General features: G+C 42.3%; 1 protein-coding gene across 1 annotated transcript; it reads right to left on the reverse strand.

The window, feature by feature from the left end:
• Nucleotides 1-88: 88 nt before the first annotated feature.
• Nucleotides 89-27,923, reverse strand: STC2 (stanniocalcin 2). Its single transcript, XM_061616917.1, has 4 exons — nt 25,839-27,923; nt 23,249-23,391; nt 15,513-15,724; nt 89-2,791 (listed from the first exon to the last, which is right to left on the reverse strand). Exons 1-4 carry the CDS (start codon nt 25,987-25,989, stop codon nt 2,398-2,400), a joined length of 900 nt encoding a protein of 299 aa, XP_061472901.1. The 5' UTR covers nt 25,990-27,923; the 3' UTR covers nt 89-2,397.

A 27,923-nucleotide genomic window follows, 5' to 3' on the forward strand; every position in this document is an offset into this window, starting at 1 on the left:
TCTTTTTGTTGTCACAAATTATGCAGATTAAAATATTGGCTCGTTGAATGGACAACTGATTTTTTTTATTTTCAAAGAAGTAAGGCTATACAGATGTCTTGACAAAACTATCAGGTTAAATGCACTTCTTATCTGTTAGAAATGAATTTTAACAATAAATAAGTGATTTATGCTGTCAATAACATTATGGAGTGTATAAAATTATATTTCCCTTGCTTTAAACAATAACAAAATGTACTAGTGGCATGAATATATACAACACAGGCCCTGACATATATTTAAATTACCTTAGCCAGCAGTGCTCAGATTTATTATTTTTTAAAATGGAGAAACTATAATAAATAGAAATGTTAAATATTTACAGTAAAAGAATATGTGGAATCAGTAGGTGAACACATACATCCAATTTTCACACATAGAGGAAAAAAATAGGCCTTATACCCCACCTCCCAAAACCCTGAATTTCCTTTGTGTAAGCTGTAAGGGGAACATATATTTAGTTCTGTAGAATGAATGAAGATACATACATGCATTCTGAGGTGATCGGTTGACAGACATTCAATGGTGTCTATGTGTTTTGGTTCCCATAGGTACATCAGACTTCTAAAAGAAGTTCCAATTAGAGTGACATGAAAATATAGGGGTCTGGTGGTAGATCTTTTTTGGTTATATCGATGGTGTGGTGATCATTTTAAGCTATTTTATATTAACAAGGGGACCATACATTCTTCCTCATCCATGTTGTTGCTTCAGTGGGACCTGTAGGACTGTGACTGTATTCACCATTCAACACAATTGCAAAAGTTGCCCTTGTTAGAAATGGTGTAAATAAAATTTCCTGGCTACATGAACAATTCTGTTGTTCTTCAAGGAGGGAAGGGGGGCTTATATTTTGTTGATCCAGGTCCTAGTTAGGCTGGGTTTCCTAGTCATGGCTGGTTGTATATATACAATGGGCATAGAGCTGTTTTGCTGTTGCACTGACTGGGGAAACGCTTCCAGCCAATAGATCTATATGTAGAAGAAGCATCTGGACTGGGATTTTGTTCTGACACTGACTTCCCACTGAGAGAGAGTGGTCAAAGTCTTCTGAAGCCACAAACGTTGCTGATGTCATATTATTACCTTCCAAAAAAAGGCATTTACCTTCTCTGCCCAATATCTGCTTCATAGGATTTAAGAACTGTTGCAATCCCTTCCTTCCAATGTAGCATCCTGAGTGATCTTAATGATGAACATATATTTAAAAGTAAATATGGAATATAGCATATTAACTCTGAACCACATAAACAGCAGCCCAAAACGCACTTAGAAGAAGCAAGTTCCATTGAAATAAATGGGACCTTATTTCCAAGAAAATGTGGTTAGGGTTAAAGTGTTGAGAAGAATTAGGCTTGTTTCAGATCATTAATTAAGTGGACAATTAAATCAGTGCACAGTGCTTGGGTTACCCTTATTCTTCATCACCATTTCTTTGGCACTTCACACACACACACACACACACACACACCCTTAGAGCACAGGATTTCTGCAATCCTGCAAACATTGTGGTCCTACTTTCAGGTAGAGATTTTTCATTAAGCCTCCAAAAAATAACTTCATGTCAAAGCAAGTTGTAGTGCACAGCCTATAACCTATATTTAGGAAACTCACTTCAGTCAAAAGCCAGGTAGATTTTTGATGGTGTTTTGAAAAAAAAATTGCTATGATGCTGGGTTGGTTGAAAATGTCCCATCACCATGTCCAGAAACTGCTCCCCTAATCAACCAATATCCTAAGGAAACTGGAACAACAGGCAGAAGAGGTCAGCAGTAAGTCACCCAAATCAATACAAGGGACACATAAGATAGGTGGTATCACTTAGAAAATGAACAATGGCTCAGAGAAACTATTTAGTTTGTAATTGCAAGGTCCCCTATGCAGTTCTCTATATCTTCGTTTCTCTGCAGCTGATTTGGAGTCCTTATTGCCTCTGTTAGAGTGGAGACCTCTACTAGAGTGGAGACCAGATTACTTTCTGCCTAGTGACTGAATGCTGAACCTAGTCTACATGTTGAGTCATAAGCTGACTAATTAAAATATGGACAAGTCTATCCCTGGCCACCACCCCAAACCTGCATCTAATATCCAACTTCTCTTTTTAAGAGATAAAAGGGTTAAAATGAATACATTTTGTTGCACCCACACATTGTATTTGCTGGATATAATCAATAATCAATAGTTGCTGCTTTTCCTCTGTTACTTATAATACATCCACTGTCACTGCTTCATATCCCACAATGCCCTATGCCTGACAACACCCCTCTATATTGTAAATATTTTGGAATGCCCCTAGATAAGATGAACTCAATGGAGGAAGGTTCCGGTGAAGGGGGAAGGAAGGGCTGCATCCTCCTTTCACCTCCGAATGTCGGAGAAGTCAGACAGTTCATCTGCTTGTTCAACAATCCCGTGAGCTGCTTTGGGATTGTGGCCACCAGCTTTAGTGCGAACGTGGGCATTCACAGGAAGCCTACTACCTCTTTCCCCTCTGGTGCTTCGGGAGCTCTCTCTGGTGTCAGATTCAGAGTGGACTATAATGTCCCCTTTACTAATAGAGGATCTGGGCTCTTCATTTGGCTTCTTTTCTGGTTCAAGGGTGAAATCTCCATGTGCGACTGAGGTGCAGAAACTCAAAATGGAACACAGACTCCCCCAGTTCTGTTCACACTGCGCTTGGACACTCTGCGTGATGGCATCTCTGACATCCTCTCCACAAGTGAGCAGGATGTTCACTAAATCGACATACGGTCTAAAGGGAAAAAATATATATATATCAAAGAGTGGAAGGTTATGGTAGGTTCTTAAACTACAAATAACTGAGTATACTTCAGGCCTGCATAGCTGGTGACCCAACACAAGAAATGCAGCTCCGCAGCCATGCATTTGCTTTTTTAATTGCAGTTTCTTATACCCCGCTCTTCATTCCCAAGACCTTATGAATAGTTTATAAAAAGAACACTAACAATAGAGGTTTGATTAATTTTTTTTTAAATGAAACCAACAGAACAACAACAAAACTTGGCATAAAAGACACCCCCCCACCCAAAAAGACTGGGTAGATCAAAAGGTGTTCATTAGCACAGGTTGGGGCATGTGTGGGAAAAGAGGGAGAGGATGTCAGGCAAGTCTCCTTAGTGCGATCCTTCTACTACCAGAGTACAACAGACAGCTGAAAAGTCCTATCCCGTCACCACCCCCACATTGCTTCTGACATTAGTCTAACATCTAATGCCTTCCCCAGGAGAAGAGGGGTCACTGAGTTATTTCTCTTGGCCCAGCACTAGCAAGTCACCTATTACATTCAAAATGAAGGTTCATAACCTGTTTCTTAATTTGGGTGGGCTCTTGCATTATGGCAAAGGGGTAGAGATGTTATGAGAACCAGTTCTCCCAGTGTTATGAGAACTATGGGCTCTTATCAGTGATTGGAGACATATTAACCACCTTCAGATGGAGAGAGGCCCCCCCACATGCTCACACTGCGCCAGCCGCTCCTCAATACCACAGATGTGTTGGGGGAAGGTCTGAAGTGTGTGTGGTGGTGGTAGTGGGAAGCCTGCCTAATATACCTAGGCTGTCTCTATGAAGTGGATCCCTGAGTTCACAGGTTTCCAGTTCATGGAGATAACTTACATGAATTGGCAGGCTTTGTCTAGTCAGTGTAATGGTGGGGCAAGACCACGTGGCTTGAGATCATGTGGAAAGGGCTCCTGTGTTATGAGAACTACATACACCTTATTGTTGCCAGACAATTGCAGTGTCTGTTAACGCATGATTTCACCTCTAAGAAGATGGATTTTTAAAAATATGCCTACTTTTTATTCATTAAGAGAGGCAAGTGGAGGATGGGCAGAATAGTTAATCCCTCCTTTGCCAGCCTGCTCACTTGCCTTGAAAAAATTCCTAGTTGCCTGTGACAATTGGGAGTGGTTAAGACTGGGATAATTTGTACTACACTTTATGGAGTTGAAGGATTCAGTGTATAGTTCCACCCTTATATGGAACATAGTAATTTGATGATTAAAGCTAACTGCCACATTAAATTGCAGAGCTGTTAGAAACCACAACATGGATTTTCTATGGATATTAGATCAGATCGGAAAAGCAAAATACCATAGGTGGCAAGGAAATACGATGAGTGCTGTTTTTCATGCTGGTTGCCTGATGGCAGTTATTTTCAAGTACGCCTGCTGGTATTAAGCCCAGTTTGTTGGTAAACAGTGCTATTCCTTTACCATCTGTATTATGAGAATGTGTATACAGGCATACCCCGCTTAACATCACCTCACTATAACGTACATGCTCCATATGCCTGTATTTCTCCAGAAATGCAGCGTAGTAGCAGAGGCTTTAGCTCGTGGGGGTGGAAATAGACGCGATCGTGCCACTGCAAATCAGCTGGGAGGCACAATCGCGATCAGCTGAGAGGCAGCAGCGCAGCAGCAGAGGCTTTAGTACGGGGCTTTGAGGCTCCGCATGAAGGAGAGGTAAAAATTTTTTACTGTAAAAGGTAGTGCTTCACTTTAAGGACATTTTCGGTTTAGGTACTCGCTCTGGTCCCATTGAGTACATTAATGCGAGGTATTACTGTATAGGCTTGTGTTTACAGAGACTCTTTCCTGTTTCCAATAGTATTATAACCACCACCAAAAAATAATATATTACTTGATCATCTAAATATTGCTGGCATTTTTGGCTACAATAATTTTTAACTGCTATTTGAAAAAGCATACTGATTATTGTGCTGAGCTGCTATTCACGTATTATGTGGACAAGCTGCTACGTTCAACTGAGGATCGCATCGAATTTGATCTTTTTTAACTCATGTTTTAAGTTGCAGAGACCATTCATGTTTTGTTTTGTTCTGTTTTTTACTTTTCAGTTCTTTCTACTCAGACTGCTATATCATTGTTTTAGACTCTAAAATTCAGAGTCAGAGTCTCAGCTATCTCTGAGAATTCTGTCATGAAAAAAGCTTCCAGTCATCATTAACAATGACTTAGGCTGTAATCCTATACTCACTTATATGGGATGAAGAGTTGGGTAGAAATTGAATGAATGAACACTGAACCCAATAGAGCTTACTTCCAAGTAGGTATATATTCACTAATAGGCAAAAAACCTTGCAGTTTAAGAACGTACCGATAGCCCATAGATATTTCTATCAAACTTAAAAAAGCAGGGAAATTGGGCAGCTATAGTGAATGCACCAGGGGAGCAGGATGCCTGACCTCCTCTCTGAGATATTATACTGCCCTACAAATTTGTAAAAATGCAAACACAATTTGGGTTGGTCTTTCACAGTCCAATCCACTTGCTGTGTGACTTGGAAGAATTTGGTACCATGCCTCTGAGCATATTGGGAGTGGTGGCAACAGCTGCCATCTCCAAAGATGGAGAATTACATTTTTGTACGTTTGTTGGTGTTCTTCTTACTTTGCATCGTTTCTGTGTTACTACTGTCATCTTTTCTGTGTTACTACTGTTTCTACAGAGAATCTAACCTAAATAATTACATATTTCTCATTATTCATCCTAGAAATCCGTGTCAAATTTATTTTTATTAATTTCAAAGCCTTTTTATTGGTCAATGTCATATGATGGTGAAGACAGCCTTTTGTGTTTCAGACTGGAATTTATGCCTTATTTCTATTCTGGGTGCATTAACAGTTGAATCTGAAACTGCAGTTTGATGTAAAATCAAACTGATTACAATATGTTGCTACTTAAGCAATGACTCTAGCTGTTGGAAAAAAGAAACTTGGCCTGCCCAAGATGCATGTTTTCAGCCTGCTATGCTTAAACCACTCCACTTAAGGAAAGGTGGGCATGGTCAATTAAAAACATAGAGCACACCTAGAATTTTGCTAGAATATATTCCACCTCCAACTGTTTTCTCTTGTGCAAACGGAGACACTCCTCAAGTCCATTGGAAACTAGTCTGCAGAACAGTCACTGCCATTATTCCACAATTGGTTGTGGAGCTTTTTTTTAGTGTTGCTGTAGTTCACATGTTCACAGAAACAGAAGGAAAAGAAAATGATTTACTATAGGAAACTTCACTAAAATTGCAAAGTAAATCAAACATATTTAAAGTGACTATCTGAACTATATCAGTATTGTTGCTTCCTCCCTGCTAAAACAACATCAGCACAGCACATATCTTCTTTCTATTATTTGGGCTGATTGCAGGTATTGCCACCACTCACCATAAAATTCTTCCAAGTCACACAGGAAGTGGATTGGACTATGAAAGACCAACCCAAATGGTGTTTGCATTTTGACAAATTTGTAGGGCAGTACAATATCTCAGAGAGGAGGTCAGGTCTCCTGTTCCCCTGGTGCATTCACTATAGCTGCCCAATTTCGCTGCTTTTTAAAGTTTGATAGAAATATCGGTTGGCTATAGGTACGTTCTTAAACCGCAAGGGTTTTGCTTATTAGTTAATTTCTCTGCTTTTTAATCCAGGAGATAAGAAATGGGATCCTGTGCAAGTTTGCTGAGATGAAATGGGATCCTGTGCAAGTTTGATCATTTGCATGCTTATTGAGTTCAGTGGGATTTAGTCCCCTGCAATCATGCTTAGGATAGGTGAAACTGACCACAGGGGATGGGGAGGGGAGGAGGGGAGCAGGCAGGAGGGGGAGTGCAGGTTTGATCATTTACACGTTTATTGAGTTCAGCGGGATTTACTCCTGACCATGGGGAAGGATGCCGGGAGTGGGCAGGGGAGGAGGAAGAGGGGAGGAGAGGAAGAAGGGAGAGGCGAAAGGCAGGTGTGATCATTTGCATGCTTATTGAGTTCAATAGGGTTTACTCTTGTGCAATCATGGCTAGGATAGGTAAAACTTACCATTGGGGAGGAGGAGGGGAGAGTAGAAGGAAGGAAGAAGGGGGGAGAGGGGAGCAGAAGGAGTGGGAGGGGGAAGGAGCGGATTAGAAAGGAAGGGGGAAGAAGGAGAAGGAGGGGATTGGAAGGGGAGGGGTGAAGAAAGTGGGATAGGCAAAAGGGAGGTGAGGGGAGGGAGAAGGAGGAGAGGGCAGGTTTGATCATTTGCATGCTTATTGAGTTCAATGGGATTTACTCCCATGCAATCATGCTTGAAAATGAATTGGACTGCCTTCAAGTGGATTCCGACTTATGGCAACCCTATGAATAGCATTTTTATGGTAAGCGGTATGCAGAGGTGGTTTACCATTCCCTTCCTCTGAGGCTGAGAGGCAGTGACTGGCCCAAGGTCACCTAGTGAGCTTCATGGCTGTGTGGAGATTTGAACCGTGGTCTCCCAGGTCATAGTCCTAGGATAGGTAAAACTGACCATGGGGGAGGAGGAGGGGAGGAGGGGCAAGGAAAGGGTTGGAAGGGGATGTGAAGGGGATAGGAGGAGGGGAGGGCAGGTTTGATCATTTGCATGCTTTTTGACTACAGTGGGATTTACTCCTGTGCAATCATGCTTAGGATAAGTGAAATTAACTTGGGGTGGGTAGGGGGTAGGATGAGGGGAGGGAGGGGAGGGGGAGGGAGGGAGGGGAGGAAATTGGGTGGGTAGGCACTGGGCCAAGAGGAAGCCCCTTTCCTTTCCAAAAGAAAAACATTGTGAACAGTATCATTCTTTTTCAGGGTTTCTCCCATCTGTTTATTCTACAGCAGGCACTTGTGATCTCCCACCCAAATTTAAACCAAAGCTGTCACTGGCCATACCCACACCAGACCTTTATTCTACTTTAGACAGTCATGGCTTCTCCCAAAGAATCCTGGGGTGTGTAGTTAGTGAAGGGTGCTGGGAGTTGCTAGGAGACACCCTGTTCCCCTTATAGAGCTTCAATAAGAGTAGCTGACTGTTAAACCACTCTGGCCGCTGGAACTCTGTTGGGAATAGGAGTCTCCTGTCAGCACCCTTCACAAACTACCCTGCCCAGGATTCTTTGGGGGAAGCCATGACTGTCTCAAGTGAAATAAAGGTCTGGTGTGGGTGTGGCCCTCTGATTAGCCAAGCTGAGCAGCTGAGTTCTGGCTTTTAGAACACTGTCAATTGGTTCTTACTGAGCATGCCTGACATTATCACTGAGTTCAATGCAAAATTTCTTAAATTAATTAAAAATCAGCTAGGCATTTTTTTAACTTTTAAACTACAGAAGATGAAGGTCAGAGTATGTGGCAAGATCAGTAATAGGATTACAGGTACTCTGTGAACATGACTGATTTTTAATGAATTTCAACAGATTATGAGAACTGACAGAAAAAAGTCCAAAAGGGGTCTTTTCTCTCTCTCTTTTTACACTTTGAACTCTTGATTCTCTCTGTTTTGTGTATAACCGTGAAAATTGACAGGGTTGTTAAGCAAGCATTTCTGAGTTCAGGACTATAAGTTTTGTAAGGTTTTGTTTTGAAAAGAGCTTATGGGAAGCATCAGAATGGCATGGGGGGGTATTTTCAATTTAACACTGCAGAATGTGAAAAATCCATGCTGACTATAATATACAGCCACTCTTGTCGCTGTATAATAAATTTGCACTCCACAACTGAAACACAGAGCAGAGTTACAAGAGTTTAACCTTAAATCTGTTTTTCCCTTTTAAGTAAATGTGCCTGATCCTATGCATGTTTATTCAGAAGTCAATCCAACTTTCTTCAACATGGCTTCTTGCTGATTACGTTTTGCTTTAAAATAACTTAGCTGCATACTGTCAATTTGTGCTAGCACAGAATCTGATATCATATTTGAGCCATGAACATTTTAAGAATTGTTATAGTTTCTTGAAAGTGTGTTGATAGAACTTTATCACACATAAGACCTTTTAATCAATCCATTTCTGATATCTGCAAAAATTACTACATATACCTTGAATTTCTTACAGATTGCACATTCAAAATTAAACTATAGACTGTAACTGCATGGCCTGTGGATAGCATACATACTGGAGATACTTGTCCTTAGATTTTATATCAGGGAGAATACAAGAATCATTAAAAAGATTTTTTGCCAGCATATCTTGAGCTTTCCACTGAAATGTCAGAAAATGACTTCCTTCTGACTTTAGGCCGATTTATACAGTTATAGTGGATGTTGGAATCTATGCTCACATGTCTTGCCAATTATGCATGCATTTCTTCCCTCTTTCCCACCCCAAATAATACAGTACAGCAGCATGTGACTATGTAACTGGGTAAGTATTTAATGTAGGAATACATTATTTGGTTATCCAAGACATTAAGATCAGTGGTCAGTTATCAGCCAACCAATTTCTTTTAGTAATTATTGTAAAATTGTTGGCACTTGAAAAACATCAGTTCTAAATCTGTATACATTATGCTTTATGGGCCATGGCTTAGTGTCTTGAAGTATCTTGGGCAGTATTATAGGTAATGGTGTTGGGGAGGGCAATGTAAAAGAAAAGTATAGAACCCTTATTTAATTTGGCCCATTTTGAACACACAGTTGAGGCTTGAGAAAATGACTGCTGAAAGATTTGGATAGCACTGTCATTACCAATGCAGTGTCACTGGCCACTGGTCCTTAGGGTAGCTAGAGGTCAGGCTCCTGCATATTTAATAGTGGTGTCATGCAAGCCACCTTGCTGAAATTTTGTCTTCTACACAACTATGCAAGATGCAGGAGCCCTGTCCTTCTTTTGTATCTTGCCATCCTACAGGCATTTGCTGTGGATGTTTTGTAACGCCAGTCTCAAAGTCTCCTTCTCTCCTCTCTAGCCCCTTTCTTTTCTCACATGAAGAATGCCAGCTTCCTACAGCATTGAGGAGAGCATTACCACATATGGATTCTTGTGGATATAATACATGCTTATGGTTAGCGCATGATCTGGCAGTGATGTGATTTCATTTGTCAGGCAATAAACTCATCAGTGGCTTGGGTCAGCCAGAAATCCCACACGTACATGCACCACATTGCACAACTGCCTGCATGTGCTGTGGCTTTATCCAGAAGTCCAAACAAAAAAGAAAGAGGAAGGTGTGCTCCTTCTCCTGTCTAGAACAATGTTGCTAGAATGCAGAAGATCCTGGCTTTCTTTGTTCTTTAAAACAAGGGGCTAAGTTTCAGCGCTGCAGGGAAGAGGTTAACATCAGATTATGCTATCTGTTTTTACAAGACAGATAAGGGTACCCTTATCTGGGCACTTCAGGCTACCTTCTTGTGGGGTCTTCAAAGGCCCCATGTGCTTACTGAAGCCTCTTCCCAAACTCTGAAAAGAGTTAGAAGGGGCCTATAAGGCCATTGAGTCCAACCCCTGCTCAGTGCAGGAATCCAAATTGAAGCATACCCGACAGGGGACTGTCCAGCTGCCTCTTCAAGGCCTCCAGTGTTGGAGAGCCCACCACTTCCCTAGGTAATTGGTTCCATGGTCGTACTGCTCTAACAGGAAGTTTTTCCTGATATTCAGTTGAAATCTGCCTTCCTGTAACTTGAGCCCATTATTCTGTGTCCTGCACTCTGGGATGATCAAGAAGAGATCCTGGCCCTCCTCTGTGAGACAACCTTTCAAGTTCTTGAACTTGCTATTGTATCTCCCCTCATTCTTCTCCTCTCAAGGCTAAACATGCCCAGTTCTTTCAGTCTCTCCTCATAGAGCTTTGTTTCCAGTCCCCTGATCATCCTCATTGCCCTCCTCTGAACCCATTCCAGTTAGTCTGCATACTTCATAAGGTGTGGTGTCCAGGACGCAGTACTCAAGATGAGCCCTAACCAGTGCCAAATAGAGGAAACAATACTTCATGTGATTTGTAAACTATACTTCTGTTAATGCAGCCAAAAATAGCATTTGCCTTTTTTTGCAGCCACATCACACTGTTGGCTCATATTCAGCTTGTGATAAATAACAATCCCAAAATCCTTCTCACATGTTAATTAACTTGCTAATCAAAATATCATGGGGCACTTTGTCAAAAGCTTTGCTGAAGTCCAGATATATTATGCCCACTGCATTCCCACTGTCTACCAGGGAGGTTACCCAATGAAAAAATGAGGTAAGATTAGTCTGGCAGGATTTGTTCTTGACAAATCCATGTTGGCTTCTAGTAATCACTGCAGTGTTTTCAAGGTGCTTAGAGATTGATTGCTTTGTAATCTGCTCCAGAATTTTTCCAGGGATCAGTGTCAGGCTGACTGGTCTGTAGTTCCCAGGTTCCTCCTTTTTGAAGATAGGGACAACATTAGCCCTCTTCCAGTCATCCGGCACTTCACCCATCCTCCACGATTTTGCACAGATAATAGACATTGGTTCAGAGAATTCTTCAGCCAGTTCCTTTAATACTCTAGGATGCAGTTCATCAGGCCCTGGAGATTTGAACTCGTTCAAAGTGATTAGGTATTCCTTGACCTGTCTATCTGATCTGTCTGTCAGTCTCAAGCTGCAATCCTGCCCCTTCAAATTCACATTTCTCAGGATGGTCATAGACCCTCTTTTGGGAGAAGACTAAGTAGGAATTGAGCATTTCTGCCTTTTCTTTGTCATCTGTTATCATTTTGCCATTCTCATCGAGTAGCTGAACCACCATTTATTTTCTCCGTCTTTTACTTTTGTATATATCTGAAGAAAGTTGTTTTTATTGCTTTTAGCATCCCTCACTAACCTCAGCTCGCTTCATTCTCAGCTTTAGCCTTCCTGATGCCATCCCTGCAATTCCGTGCTACCTGTCTGTACTCTTCCTTTGTGGCCTGGCCTTCCTTCCACTTCCTATATGTGTCCTTTTTTGTTTTCAGGTCATCTCTAAGCTGTTTGTGGAGCCACAATGGCTTGTTCTGTTGTCTTCCCACTTTATTCCTTGTTGGAATTGTTTGCAATTGTGCCTTTAGAATTCCCATTTTTTAGAAACTCCCATCCATCTTGGACTCTTTTTCTCATTAGGGTTTCTTGCCATGGGGCCTTACTTATCATTGTTCTGAGCTTATTAAAATCAGCTTTCCTGAAGTCCAGGGTACATGTATGGCTATATTCAGTTTTTGCTTCTTTATTTTAAAGAAAATTTAAAATAAAGTATAACACGGTCACTTTCCGCTAGAGTTCCCTTAATGGCCACCTCATCCACTAAGTCATTTCTATTGGTTAGAATCAAGTCAAGGACAGCTGATCCTCTAGTTTCTTCCACCATTTTCAGTAGGAGAAAGTTATTTCCAACACAGGTTGGGAATTTTTTTGGAGGAGTAGTGTTTGGCAGAATTTGTTTCCCAACAGATATCAGGGTAATTGAAGTTCCCCATTACTACATCATGCCTCCTCGAAACATTGGCAATTTGCTTTGCAAAGGTTTTGTCCTTGTCTACTCCTTGATTGGGTGATTGGTAGTAGACTGCAGCCACTATGTTCCTTTTATTCCTTGCCCCATTAATTTTAATCCAGACACTCTCGGTGGAGCTACCAAGCTCATCTTCCTGTATTTCTGTGCAGGGATATATATTTTTAACATATAGCGCAACTCCACCTCCCTTTTCATAGAATCATAGAATAGTAGAGTTGGAAGGGGCCTATAAGGCCATCAATCCAACCCTCTGCTCAATGCAGGAATCCAAATCAAAGCATTCCCGACAGATGGCTGTCCAGCTGCCTCTTGAATGCCTCCGGTGTTGGAGAGCCCAGTCCCTCTCTAGGTAATTGATTCCATTGTCGTATGGCTCTAACGGTTAGGAAATTTTTCCTGATGTCCAGTCGAAATCTGGCTTCCTGCAACTTGAGCCCATTATTCCGTGTCCTGCACTCTGGGATGATTGAGAAGAGATCCCGGCCTTCCTCTTTGTGACAACCTTTCATGTACTTGAAGAGTGCTATCATATATCAGTCTTCTCTTCTCCAAACTAAACATGCCCAGTTCTTTCAGTCTCTACTCATAGGGCTTTGTTTCCAGTCCCCTGATCATCCTTGTTGCCCTCCTCTGAACCAGTTTGTCTGCATCCTTGTCTGCGGAGACCAGAACTGGATGCAGTATTCAAGATGAGGCCTAACCAGTGCTGAATAGAGGGGAACTAATACTTCACGTGATTTGGAAACTATACTTCTGTTAATGCAGCCTAAAATAGCATTTGCCTTTTGCCTTTTTTGCAGCCACATCACACTGTTGGCTCATATTCAGCTTGTGATCAACGACAATTCCAAGATCCTTCTCGCATGTCGTATTGCTGAGCGAAGTATCCCCCATGTTATAACTGTGCATTTGGTTCTTTTTCCTAAGTGTAGAAAATTGCATTTATCCCTGTTGAATTGCATTCTGTTGTTTTCAGCCCAATGCTCCAGCCTATCAAGGTTTCTTTTGTTTCTGTCTTCCATGGTATTAGCTATGCCTCCCAATTTGTATCATCTGCAAATTTGATAAGCATGCTCTGTACCTCCTCATCCAAGTCGATAATAAAAATGTTGAAGAGCACTGGGCCCAAGACTGAGCCCTGTGGTATCCCACTTGTTACTTCTGCCCAGTTTGAGAAGGAACCATTGATATGCACTCTTTGAGTACGATTCTGGAGTCAACTGTGGATCCACCTGATAGTTGTTCCATCAAGCCCACATTTAGCTAGCTTGCTAATCAGAATATCATGGGGCACTTCGTCAAAAGCTTTGTTGTAGTCAAGGTATATTATGACCACAGCATTCCCACAGTCTACAAGGGAGGTTACCCAATGAAAAAATGAGATAAGATTAGTTTGGCAGGATTTGTTCTTCATAAATCCATGTTGCCTCCTAGTAATCACAGCATTGTTTTCAAGGTGCTTACAGATTGACTGCTTTATAATCTGCTCCAGAGTTTTTCCAGGGATTGATGTTAGGCTGACTGGTCTGTAGTTCCCCGGTTCCTGCTTTTTGCCTTTTGAAGATAGGGTCTTCTGTTCTTTTTGAACAAGTTATATCCTTCAGTTGCTGTATTCCATTCATGGGAGTCATCCTACCAAGTTTCAATTATACCTATCAAGTCGTAATTACCCTCCTGTATTAAGAGTTCAAGTTCGTCCTGCTTGTTTCCCATATTCTGCGCATTAGTATGCAGACATCAAAGACCATGTGATTTATGGCTTGGCTTCCTTTACAACATCTTTCTGAGGACTGTTACTGGGCCCTATTGGAGCCAATCTCTCTGGTCCCGTTACTGTGCGCAAGCCTTCATCAGTCGTTACCACCAAGTTTATGTCTCCCTCCCCCTTAGGATTCAGTTTAAAGCTCACCTGATGAACTTTTCCATGCTGTGGTCAAACATTCTTTCCAGTCCTTGTGAGATGCAACCCATCACTTGCAAGCAGTCCATCTTCCAGGAAGCATAGCCCGTGGTCCCAGAATCCAAATCTCTCACGTGGGCACCACCGTCATAGCCATTCATTCACACAGAGTATTTTTCTTTCTCTTTCTACTCCTCTTCTAAGTACTGGAAGGATGGATGAAAAAACTATCTGGGCCCCAAAGTCCTTGAGTTTCCTTCCCAGAGCTTCAAAGTCTGATGTGATTTCTTTATAGCTCCGTTTGGCAGTATCATTTGTTCCCACATGGATGAGGAGAAAAGGATGCCTGTCGGTGGGCTTGATGAGTGATGGCAACCCTTCTGTCACATCTATAATCTGTCCTCCAGGGAGGCAGCATACATGGAGAGTCTATGGATCTTCTCGGCATACTTGGGTTTCAATCCTATCCAGTAGGGAGTATCCCACTACTACTACTACTCTTCTCTTCTTGTTGTGGTGTGTGGTTTCTTTGCCTCTGCTTGACTGAGCTTCAGCCTCTCTCTTGCTGTTGTGTGGGGTATCTTGTAATTCTTCCCCTGCAGACCAACCTCTAGTCTCATCCTGAAGTGCCTGGAAGAGGTTCTGTAGTTCCACTGGTGAAGGGTGTCTTCTCACTCTTCTGCTCCTGTCACCCTTTTCCATGGAATTTCCTCCACTTTGTTGTTGCTCTCCACAACAGTCTCCTCTTCTGCTTTTTTGTGGTGAATGCACAGTGAGAAAAAAATGTGTGGCCATTTCACATGCGGAGTAGCATTCTAAGTTCAATGTAGTTAGATCTACTGCAATGTATAAGAGGGCCCTCAGGTTCCACAAGTACATCCAAAGGAGTTACAAGGGGTAAATCTGGGAATGGCAGCCCAGCAGAGTTCAAAGGGGAGAGAAAGACGGCTGGCAACCTATCTGCTCTGCCATTTATGCCTTACATGAAAGGGTTCTTGTAAGAAGTTGGGAATGACAGTCCTTTGGCTCTTAACTCTGGCAGCTAAAAGTCCAAAATGGCTGTACTATCCTACCTGTACACAGACCACTCTCTATGGCTCATTTGCATCATCAGAAGCTATCGGTGGTTTGTCCACTGGTTGCCCATCAGTAAAATTAGGGGATCTGCAACTGCACGTGCAGACACACAGCAGCAGGATTATCACCACTGGAACGCTACTGGAGCAACTGGTAGTAGGCAGGGCAGGTTCCCCATCTGAGTTCCCCACCCACTTCCCACTGTAGCATTCAGGCTCTGCAGAGTGTTTACTTACTCGTGCTGCAGCAGATCTTTGAAGTGAATCATCTCCACAATGACCTGGACATTTTCCTTAGCTGCAGAGCAGAGGTCGTGCTTCTGGTAGCATTCTCGCTGTAGCTGGAACACCATCTCTTTGATGGCAGGGCATTTGCGGCTGATGCAACTGAATTTGTGCCGTAAGGCATGAGCCTTGCATCTCAGAGCATCTTTAATGAAAGATTTTCCCTGAAGAAAGACAAAAAAGCACACCAGTCTTCATTTCCACAAAGCATAACTTACAATTGAGTTGCCACCTCTTCTCAAGGAAGGGGGGGGGAGAGAGAGAGAGAGAGAGAGAGAGAGAGAGATTCATGTGAGTTGCTGGAAATGCTTGTGTTGTGACAAGAGCACCAGTGGTGGCTTGCTGGATATTACTAATGTTTTAAAAGCATCCATCACGTAGAATGATTTCATGGCAGCATAAGGACTTGATGCTAATGCCAGTGGACCCTATAAATGTATGATGCCACTCTAGAGACTCTACAAGGTTGGAGGAACTGTGTAGCCTAATGGTTTTCCTGTATGGAGACAGTGACATGTCATGTGGAAGTATTTTCAGAAGCCTTCTGCTGTGTCTTGCAATGTTTGAATAAGGTTGAAGCCAGCCATCAACCTCTGAGATCCTTGGGCAGTTACTGGGGCCTTTTGCTGTGCTGATGTCTGTCCTCCCCCCGCCCCAATCACTGGAACCATCATTTAAATCCCCCACAACATCACAAAGTGATGCTATGCTGGGGTGCCGCTGGGAAATTAAAAGGGCATCCGAAGCTCCCCACCAGTGTATTGTTGCCTGCCACTGCCAAGTAAGCCCCTGCACCCACTCTGCTAAATCTCCCCTACTCAAACCCCTGGCCAGCCCTAAACAGTCCCTTTCTGTTGGACATGCACTCTCCTTGCTCACAGTGGCTACATGTATGTGTTTTCAATCATCTCACTTACTCCCTGCTACTACGGTGAGTTAGGCGAGCCTAAGCCTTCCTCCAAACCTGGATCTGAAGAGGAGAGAACCCATCACCTCCCCAGCCTGAAATTTTGGCTGAAGCCCAGGGCTTGCTTGGAACTAGAAGTGGGAGACAGAGACATGGCTTGCCTGTGCACCTGGCCAGTGCTTCAAGCTCCAAGTACCTGTCAAATACAGGGGTAGAGCAGGGGTAGACAACTCTCTCCCTCCTCCAGCCTTGAACAGCTAGGCTTGGGTAGGTGGACACCTGTTTTCTGTCCTCCTTCCCATCTTCATCTTAAAACTAGAGAGAACAAGTTTTCCCCTTGACCTCACACTGAGTTTTAGAGGCACAGGATATGATCAGAGACAAGATTCTGTCCCTCAGTTCTGGCAAGAACCAGTTTTCTTTTTTTAACAAGAGTAAGGCCAGCCAAAATCTGATGACTCTGGGTTCAAGCCTGCGGTGTTCTGTTGACAGTATTACAGGAACACTGCTGTATCACGGGGTGCACATGCTGATGACGGTATAGAAAAATGGAGCTATGTCCCCACATAAGTCCTTGAAGAGTAGCCAGCACAGTGTAAAAGGGCAACAGAGGTAGGGCAACAGTGAGCTATGCAGAGAAGAGCTGAATTGCAGTTCCCTCATGCATTCTTTGATTGCAGACATCCAACCCTACAATTCACTGGCTTCCAAAATGTTGGTAAGTACATTCTGGGATACTATCAGGGAAAGTATGCAAATCAATCTGGAAGTAACACATGAGGAGATAAATGTGATGTTCAAAGAAAAGCCCTTTTGGCAAGGTTTATTAATCAAACACCAAAAGCAACTGATGTAAAACCTTTGCTCTAAAAAGTTGTGTTATATTTGTATAAACAGGGCTATGCACATTCTGAGATCACACTGTGCAAAAGCAAGTGGTTATGGGTACAGAATTCCATAAACTGAGAACCTAATCTTAATTTTTTTAAAAGCCAGCTTCTAGCCCTTAAGGCTGTGAGATGGGGCTAAATGTAGGTGACAGTCGTTAAAGTGGAGTTAAGCAGGTTTCCTAATTGCCAGGGCATGGAGATGCAGCATCTTACATCACTCTTTGCTTCTCTCCACAGCAAACTGCAATGTGTAGCTTTAGTCTTTAGAGTCACAGCTTCTTTAGCACAATCCTGTGTGTGCTTACTTGAAAGGAAGTCCACCTGAGTTCTCTCCCAAGTGCTTACTCCCAAGTAGGCAAAAGAAACACAGGCCTACAGTGCCATCTATGTATGCCTTCTCAGAACAAAGTTCCTCTGAAACAAATGGGATTTATTCACAGTTAAGTATGTAAAGGATTACAGCCTTAACCTGTATTTATCCATTACATGCTTTACAAAAGGTTCTTTCTCTCTTTCTCCTTCTGCTCGCCCACCCACATGAATCAAAAGGGACCTTCTGTCCGTTTGGGAAAAAATGCAACCCTCAGCATACTGTCAGAATAGCATTCTGATATTGGTGTAAATTGGAGGGATCATCTTCCTTGAAATATCTATCTTGAAAAAGGTAAAAGGGTAAGATTTTGAAGACACAAACACGCCTGATAGATGTGCCCCTAGCTATGCCTGTGTTCATATATTGCACACTATATGTGCAAGGAAGAACTAAGCGACCTCTTATCCCTATTCTGCCTTCTTTCTCCCATTAGGTTTGAAAGCCAGTCATGCTTCAATGGTGTGTTACAATTCTCTGGATAATTGGTCAGCAATTCTTCTTCTTGGTGAATGACAGGCAGCTGGCAATCCTACATTCCTCCCATTCCTTAAAGTTTCAGGTCATCCTAGCTGATGAGCATTTAATGATCAGTACACCGTGCAAAGCAAATGCTCTTTCTTATTTCTACTCAAATTTTACAGAAACGTTATCATAGCAGTTGTGTGAGAATGCAGGTTTATTTTGTTTGGACTTTTCTTTGCAACTGAATTTTTTTTTGCCTTAAGAGACAATAGTGCACCTGAAGGCAGAGGTATGGATGCTCTTTGTTAAGTGCACCAATATTCCATAAATTATTTTTCTTTTGTAATTGCTAAAGTTATACCTTAAAAGAAGCTTCAGCAATACTGGGAGTAATGCAGTGCAGTCTAATTCAGCTTGGGTGGACATCAAGAGAGCTGCCTGGGAGAATATCCTGTGGACCAGAATGGGACTCCAATTGCACAAAATGTGTCAAGTGCCTTAATATAAAATTAGCATTTCCAGTTTTCTTTAAAAAAAAGAACAAGGGAGAGATTTTTCAAAGACGTCTCAATGGTTAAGGAACATGTAACAAATTCCTGTTCATTTCAAAGGAAACAGACATCCTTATGTCTGAAGATGCAGCTTAAACATTGCTAGAAAGATTTGTTTTCAGATCCAAAGTGAGGGATAGCCTTATGGCCCAGCTGAACAGAACACCTTTACCTGCAAGACAGCTGTCCTTCCTGCCATACTAAGAGCCATTAGCTAGGCTGAAATCTTTAGTGAACACACCTACTGTACACACACATTCTGTAAACTGCCTAGTTAAATCAAAACCACCCATCTTAATGTGTTCCTTCCCTCTTCACTGAAATGGGATAGTAGCTGTACAAGACATAATAACAGGATGCTTCAACAATGTACAAATGGTTGGAGAGAAAATGAAAGAGGCAAACTTAATACCAAGCACTGGCTAAGGAATGTACTTTGACATTGGTGGGTTGCCAAGGAATGGTTTCAGGAAAGCAGTAGACAGCAGCAGAGATTAGTTCCCATCATGACACTGCGGCCCAGTATTTATCTGCTGAAATTCATTTCCCTGGTTATACGAAGTATGCTTGAGTGAAACATAAGTGATTAAGGAATATATCCCTAGCATGATATCCCTGGATTACAACATTCACAATAAACTCCATTCCAGTCTAGAATAATACCCATTCTAGTGAGAGGGCTCAAGTGATCCTTAAGATATCAGCTGTGCCTTCAGGACTAAGACAAATCAAGGACTTCCGGGAAGGGTGACTTCGCTTGTGCCTGCTTTTGGGACGGGCTCCCGCCTCAAAAGAAGCTTATTCAGATATAAATCAGTCAGAACATTTTTTTTTTGACTGATGAAATTTCTCCCGGGCAGGGAGAAACGTAGAGATCAACCTCAAAAGCCTGTTTTTGTTGGGAGGACTGGATTTCATTAATTTGTGAGATAAGGTCCAGCCAACAATGCCGGACGGACTTCCGAACAAGCTCTATCTGCTTAAGCGATACATTTATCTTTTCTTTAAAGAGAGAACGGACTAACAGGCAAGCACCCTTCTTTCTATTACTTTTTTTACTTGGTTTAAATTGTTGCAGCAAAAGGAGATTTGTCAGATTGATCGGCTTTGGACAGCTTCTGGGTGAGCTATAACTCTTCTCTGTTATCCACGAAATTAACAGCTTATCTCTGTTTCTGTCGCAAAAAGCTGTCCTGGAAGTGCATTCTAAAGATATACACAGAAGAGGGATTTCTATTCCTGATTTCTATTCCAAGGAATATTATATTGTCTGGGACTATTCTCTTTTTGGTCTATTTTATTTTGACGAATCTGCTTCTTCACGACGCCACTAACTGTTTTGATGCTGGGAACTAAATTTGTTTTGCATTCTTGAACATAGAGAGATAAGGCAGGTTGCTCTGTTTATACTGTGATGTCATCAAGCCTGGAATATTAACCCAATTGTTGCTGAAATAAGAAGTGGTTTTTCTTTATTTTTGTTTTGCTTTGTTTTCGTGGTTTTAAAAATGGCAATCAAGAAAGTGGCTGAGAATCTGGAAGTAACTATGTTTCAGAAAATAATGGATGAGATTGAGATAACGAAACAAACCCTGCGACAGGGTAGTAAGGAGCTGAAAATTGAACTGAGCAAAATGACGCAGGAGTTTAAAGAAATAGGGGATCCTGTGAGAGAGGAGAATGAGATCAGAGATGAGAAAAGAAAAAATAAAGGGAAGATACAAGCCCTGGAGATTGGAACAAATGTGGAATTGGAAAAAGATCTGGAGTTTATGGATTTTAGAAATAAAATCTACTGTTTGGAATTTAACGTTATCTCTGAAGAAATTAATGAAGATATTAGAGATAAAGTTATCAATGGCTTGGATAATCTTCTGGACTGGAATGATGTGATGGAGCTTGATATAGAGAAAATCTATGGAATTAACTGCAGCCATGTGACAATGGAAAAACTCTTAAGAGATGAGCCAGTGCATTTTGTAAAAAAGAAGAACACAGATATGACTTTACAACAGTATTTCAGCAACTTATTCAGATTGGATGGCAAGAAAATATTTGGGATAGAGGAAATTCCCATCAGACTCTTATTATATGACTATGGCTACAACAGCAAGATTATTATGGAATACTGATAATGGAAGATTGGACACTGAAATTACTGGACTTAACAGGACTATTGAAGATGGAAGATGGAACTAATAGGGATAATGGAATAATGGCTATTGAAATTATTGGACCTAACAGATTCTGATGAGATGGATTAATCGAAATGTTTATTTGGACTATGGTTATGACAATAAGATTATTATAATTATTAACGAGATGGATTAATTGACATGTTTATTTGGAGAAAAATTGATAGATATATTTCTTAAAGAATTGAAACCTCTCTTTGACTTTTTGTGGAAAGATAAAGTAATGTTTATGAGATTTGATGATTAATTAAGATAACTACTGGAGGAAAGTGATTTTATAATATGATTTAAGAGACAGGATTGTTATATATTGTAGACCTATAACTGATTTGATATGTGACAAATGGGAAGTCAACATTTTATTTTTTTTGTTTAATCATTTTTGTTTTGTTTTGTTTTTTGTCTTTGAATGTTTTATGATTTTGTTTTCTATGTTTTATGAAAATTTGAATAAAAATTATTGTAAAAAAAAAAAAAAAGGACTAAGACAAATCATCATGGTGGCACTTCCCGGAGTCAGACTGCACATGCAGGTGGAAGGGCTGCTTGCAGGATCCCCAGCAATGGCAGACAGTAGAAAACCACAAAACAGGGCTTTCTGGGGATGGGGCTGAGCCAGCCAGAGATTCATTGGGACTGCATGAAAGCATCAGGCTAAACTGGCCTTGTACCCATGAGATCATGTTGTAAACCGCCCAGAGAGCTTCGGCTATGGGGCGGTATATAAATGTAATAAATAAATAAATAACATCAAGCTGATGCAGCGATCTGCTTGCCCTCCCACTTTTCACCCCAGTGGCCATATGCAGCAGGGCTGCAGAGGTGGACCTGCTGCTCTATAAAGCTTCACCAGGCTGGGAAAGGGACTTAGCTTTGCTCCCTATGGCTGCAGTCCTGTGCCCACTTACCTGGAGCTAAGTCCCACTGAAATTAATGGAACTTACTACTGAGTAGACAGGTATAAGATTGCATTGCATGGTTCCAGTCTGAAGCAGCAAATTTTGGGTGGGGCACCCAACCTTTTTGGGTCTGAAGGCATATTTGGAAATCTAAGAAACTGTTGTGGACACCACAAAATATCCATTTGATAGAAGAAAAGCTGGTGACGGTCAGAACAGACACACACACCCCAAAAAAGCAGGCAAAGCACCCATACACCAACAAATAGACAAAAAGCAGATACCCTTAAAAAACAGGCAACCCCAAAACAGGCCAATCCTCTCTATTTAAAAAATTAAAAATGGAGGGGGAGGATGCCGAGGTGGATGTCTGCAGGTACTGTAGTGCTCATGGGTACCATGTTGGCCACCCCAGCGATAAAGAATGACAAATTGGGTTATTTAATTTAGTATTAAATTATTTACCTTGCAGGAGGTTTTGCTTGCCTCAAGTGCCAAACTGTTTTGGACTGGGCCTGATCTCTAGCTTTACTTAGAATTGTGAGGTGTGTGGATCCAGGCTGTGATCAAAATAAATAATATGTATAGGGAAGAACCATACATGAAGCCAGAGGGATATCTGGATGTTGTGTCATAGCAGTCCGCACTATTCAACAGATTATTTTAAAGCTGAACAATGGTTTCTCTGATCCCTGGACTCAACTAGCAATTGGTTATGGAGGGTATGTTGAAGTATGATACATTTTAGAACCTCAGCGTCCCAAACCTTACACAGCACAACCCTATATCATGTCTACTCAGAAATTAAGTTCCACTGAGTTCAATGGGGCTTACTCCCAGGCAAGTGGGCATGCGACTGCAGGCTTAGGCTGCAATCCAATACACACTTACCTGGGAGTACGTCCCACTGAACCCAATAGATCTTGCTTCTGAGTAGACATGCGTTGGATTGCAGCCTTAGTCTGAAATCCTATACATATATACCTGGGAGTAAGTCTCAGTGGAGGGAGCTTCGGAGTGACTGCCCTGTCTGTGATATAAGTTGCTCTTTCATACAAGCAGCCCCTTATTGTTTCATCCAGGGAGCTGCAAGATCTCAATATGGTATTTTTTTTAACTGGTGGAACTTGGAGGGGACCTGCGGCACATATATTAGGGTACTAAAAAGGAGAGATAGATGGGTGAAGAAGGTGAGATGGAAGGTTAACACGAGAATGTATGTATTAACATTTTTGTATTATGAACATCCTCCATTCTGAAAGTGTTCAGAATTTACTCTCTTGCACTGAAAATAGAAATTTTGATGAGAAAAACAGATAAAAACAAAATCTAACAAAACTCCACATTAATTCTGCAGCATCAGCAGCTTCTAAGCTGATTTGTCTGTACATTTAGGTTTGGTTATGCTTACCTGTGCATCAAATTTTCCAGCATTGTGGAGGAATGTCATGCAGATCTCATGTAAGCCTCGGATCTCACAGGAGTTGTTTTCAAAGCACTCAAATACACTGCATCCCACATCGCCTGCATTGACCAAACAGTGCTGGATTTCAGCTGAAAATGAATATCCGTCACAATAAATTTCTAAAACTGGAACATACAGTGGAAGGTGGAAGTTTTATTTTGCTAACAGCATCATTGTTTAAAGAAATTTAAAATTGTTTATTATATATATATAATTTTACTGTTCTTGCTTTGCATAGAGATATAAAGCATTTCATTACAGAAACACAGAGTGAGTGTTACCACTCCACTTACATCACAGCCATTGTCACTTAAATGTCTAGTATGGAAAATGTGATCCGTATAGTTCTTCTTAAGGCAAAACTCACAATAAGTCTCCAAGAAAATTGCACCTGAGGAAATTTAGGTACTGAATAGATGGGTCTTCTAATTTGAACAAGTGGCTTGATGATTGGTTTACAGTTGGTTGCATGCGCAATATTAAGCACATCTCCTCCAGATTACTGAAGCCGATTACAAAACTCCTAATAAATCTACAGAAAGTCAGGGCCTTTTTGCTACAGTCTTATGATGCACTGCTATTTACCATCCCCCAATATTCAGTTGTGTGCCTGTTTACTTGGAAGTAAGTACCACTGTGTTAAATGGGGCATCCATTCGAAACCCAATTCAGCTACAATAAAACAGACCATGTTCACACTCGTGCATGGGATGACAGTAAAACCAGCCAGCTTTTCCTTTCAGGGTCTGTGTAGGATTGCTAAATGTTAATTTCAAATTCTGGAAGAGTATTAAAAAAAACCCAAAACAAATTCAAGCTTGATAAACCATTTTCTGATTCAAAGCTGCTGAGAAGCCTAAAATTCAAGTCAAATACCACTGTGACGTAAGTAAACTGGAAATTCTGAGTGCCAATATAGTCACTGTCCTGGTATGCATTTATGTATCATTTTCTCACAAGGTATTTCCAGCCATTCTCCTTCGGCCTGGTGGCTCAAACTACAGATCCTTTGGTTTTCCTTTTATTTTATGTACACCACTTTGAGATTTTTCCAAAAATGAAGGAGGCAGTTTATAAACACTTTAAATAAAATACATTCCTGAAAGAAAATGGGAGTTCTTAAAAAGGACAAGCACAAGCCAAGCTAGGAGAAAGAGAGATCGTCGTTATGCAAAATAAGTAACAGATAGGAAGGGATTTCCCCTTTTTAAAATCCTCATTGGCTGAGGGTCTAGAAAAGCCAGAGTAGGATTTTTCAGCTATATTTCCTTCTCAAGGAAAGCTCATTGTATTTTATACACACACAGGGGAAGCTGCACATAGCAGATGGGGGAAAGGGGCTCTTTGTTCAACATTGTATAAGTGTGCAACTTGGAAGTGTGTGTGTGTGAGTAGGTATTCCAGGAGGCCAGCAGCTGAAGTGCTTGTGTTGGCATTGGGTGGGAAGCAAACGGTTCCGATCACATGCCCTGGTCCCACTGCAGAGACCAGAAGAACTGTGATTCACATGTAGCACCTGGGCATTTGTGCATTCCTGCTTGTATGTGTTTTAATCAAAGGTTTGCAGCAGCCGGTTCCACTACAATTAAAAATGTGGGGACGACTGGGGCAGAGACAGCGGGGTTACTTCCTTGTTTCTTTCCATCTACGCCTGGCATGAGAACCACTAAAGTGCAAGTTTCAATGACCTTTCCTCTAAGGAAGGTGCACTGCATTGTGTCTTAGGCACACAGTATGCATTAAGAAGATTACACACCTCCCCCCACCCCAAAAGGAAGGCGAGAAAGAAGAGGAAACCCCTGTAGTGAATTGCATCACTGCACGCCTTTCCTGGCAGAAAAAAAAGCGATTAACAAACAGCAGTTCCGATCGGTTACCTCTGCACGTTCCAAGTGCTTTTTCTTTCTCTGTCGTTTAGTAAACCTGAGCTCAAGAAGCATCCTCAGAACCAGCCACACTTTTTCTTCGGTGTTTCCCTTCCCCTCCCATTTAAGACTTTTGTCTCTGGAATCTTGCTTAAAATTAAAGGATGGGAGGGAACTGATCAGTTTGGAACGTGCAAAAACACGCAAGGCACTGTAGTGCTCCTAGTGATTAAAATATTTTCGTAGCACGAAAGAGTGAGCGAGAGAAAGAACGAAAGTATTCTTCTCGGATTATAATTATTACCCGGTCTAACTTTCACTGTGGTCCTACATTTCTTCTGTCTGCAGTGAGCTTCTTTTACCTTAACTCGGAAGAAGCGCAGCTAGGCGGTTTGTAGTTCAAATCGAGGAACAAGCACGTGCTTGGCTAGCCAGCGCTTCCAAAGTACAAGAAGCATTTCTATTCCCTTAAATGATTTCTGCTCACCGCTTGTACCACTAAAGATGCTCATGACTGAGTGACGTACTTCTTACCCATCCACACTGTACAGAAATATAATACCCAGAGAGCACAATGCGGCTACTTCCCGAACTTAAAATGCCGGTTTCCTTGCCCTTGTATTTAGAATTACATACCAATACATCTCATCATGTTCAAGAGAACCACATACCTGTATTTTGCAAAGAGAGCCGCCCTTTTTGCTGTGGTGCTCTGTCTTGGGCACCTTCCGGAGGGTAGGTGGCTTCCGTGCCCACAGCGGGATCAAAGCTTGCAAAGACCACAGCCAGGATCACTAATTTCCCTAACCACTCTGCGCTCATGGTCCTGATGTCTACCCAACAACACCGACCGGAGGCCTCGCCCTCTCTCACTTCTAGCTTCTTTGCAAAAAGGATGCGTAGGGTGATCAGACGAGAGATCCCTGATCTTTTCCACCCTTGCTCAGAGCATGCGATCAGCGCTGGTACAAGTGCTAGAAGTGGCCAGGAAAGGCAGCGGATGGTGCCTCAAATATCCCTCAAAGCTCTGGTGTCACTTGAATGAAGGAGTCGAGCAGATGTTGTCCGCCAACCCAACCAACCGGAGCCTCTATTTCACTCTGACACCACGCTCAGGGGGCGTGGCCTTGCTTTAAACTACTACACACTCCAGCGAGCAACTATTATATCTCGGGACGAAAAAGTCGCTGCAAAGTGCAGCAGGTTGCAAAAGCATGCACCGGCGAGCCTGGTTCAACGAGCAGCTCGCTCTCACCTTCCTTTATTTGGGAACTTTGTGATATTCAAAATGGAGAATGCTTATTTGGTTGTCTGCTCGAAAATCAATAAAAATACGAAATTAAAAACAGGATCTGTTGCTTCAAGCAGCAGTGGCGGGAAAAGGCAAGTTCTTGCAAGCGATGGGAACGGTAGTGCTCGCAAGACTCGCGCTACTAATATAATGTGGTTGATAAGAGTATTTTGGAAAGCTGGCTAGGTCGTTTCCGTGATGATCGTTTAGATACCGTCTATTCTTTTTGTTAAGTACCAAAGAGATTTCCTTCTTCCCTGTCAGACACCATGTAAGCACGACATTATGTATAGCACACACGACCCGAGTGAAGCCAGTGAGTCGGACGGTGAAGATCGGATTAAGAACATGAAACCTAGACGGAACCATGTGCGTGCAACTAGGGAAGCCCAAGGCTTTTGCAACCTACACGTGTTACTTTGAAAGGGGAGGGGGGCCAGCGGGAAGGGCAGGGATCTGATTTGATATCCGGCTAAGTACCTGAATCCGAACAAAAGGACAATTCAACATTTCGAAAATAAGAACCCTCACACGCCGCGGTTGATATTTGCATTTCAGACGAGTACTTTGTTAACCTTGGCTCGTTTTCTTTACCACCCTCACTGAAGGCAAGCAGTTTATAATTGGGGGGCAAACTTCCACTGCTCTTTTGTAAAAAAAAATAAAAATAAATAGAAGCCAGAGGCGACGATTTGGATTCTCCTGCCAAAAGGATTTTTTTTTGGGGGGGGATTAAAAGCTTGATGTTATTCTTTTTCTGTTGAACCTTCTCCATCCTCAGTCCTACCGCCCCGCCCCCCTCCCTTCTGCAAACATTTCACCTTGCAGTCCTGCGGGTTTTTTTTGGTGGGGGAAAGAAGGATAGCCTTTTCTTGTGTAACCCCACCGCAGTAGTTGCATCATCTCAGGTCTATGTGCCTTTAGAAACGCGCGCGCCCGCACACACACATACACAGTCCGATCCTGCATTCCTTTCCATCCGTAATGAGGCACGGATTCTGGGCCAAGAAAACCCTCCCTTCCCAAGTACAGTGGTGCGTTCGGGATTCCCACTTAAACCCTTCCGGTTGAGCAATCCGGCAGCAGAATTGCACACAAGCTTCCTCTCCCTTTTAGCTTGAGAAAGGCGATGGAAGCCTTCGGCAGGTGATGGGGTGTGGGTGTGTGGGGGGTTGATCATCCTGCCCCCTCCCTCGCTGCAGCAATCGACTTCAGATGTTTCATCACACACACGCCTCAACCTCATGCAACTTCTCCCCTCCAGCCTTACTGTGGAGGAGAGCGGCGTGCAATCAGCGAAGCGGAGGCCCCCATCCTGCCTGGCCGTTGTAACGCAGTACGGCGAAGACGAGGCGGCGGCGGGCGGGTCCTCCAGACGTTCTTCGTTGGGGACAGCCGGCTTCTCGGAGGAGGGGCGCTGCGAGGAATGTCTCCAGCTGTTGCTGCCGCGATCCTCTTGCTCCCA

This window comes from Rhineura floridana, chromosome 3 (assembly GCF_030035675.1).
Source record: "Rhineura floridana isolate rRhiFlo1 chromosome 3, rRhiFlo1.hap2, whole genome shotgun sequence".
NCBI lineage: Eukaryota > Metazoa > Chordata > Lepidosauria > Squamata > Rhineuridae > Rhineura > Rhineura floridana.

Coding starts and splice junctions, on each gene's coding strand:
- STC2 (XM_061616917.1), bottom strand. CDS start 25,989: ATGAGCGCAGAGTGGTTAGGGAAATTAGTGATCCTGGCTGTGGTCTTT. Junction 23,392..25,838: donor GCTCTCTTTGCAAAATACAG/GTATGTGGTTCT, acceptor ATTCATTTTCAG/CTGAAATCCAGCACTGTTTG. Junction 15,725..23,248: donor CTGGAAAATTTGATGCACAG/GTAAGCATAACC, acceptor GTCTTTCTTCAG/GGAAAATCTTTCATTAAAGA.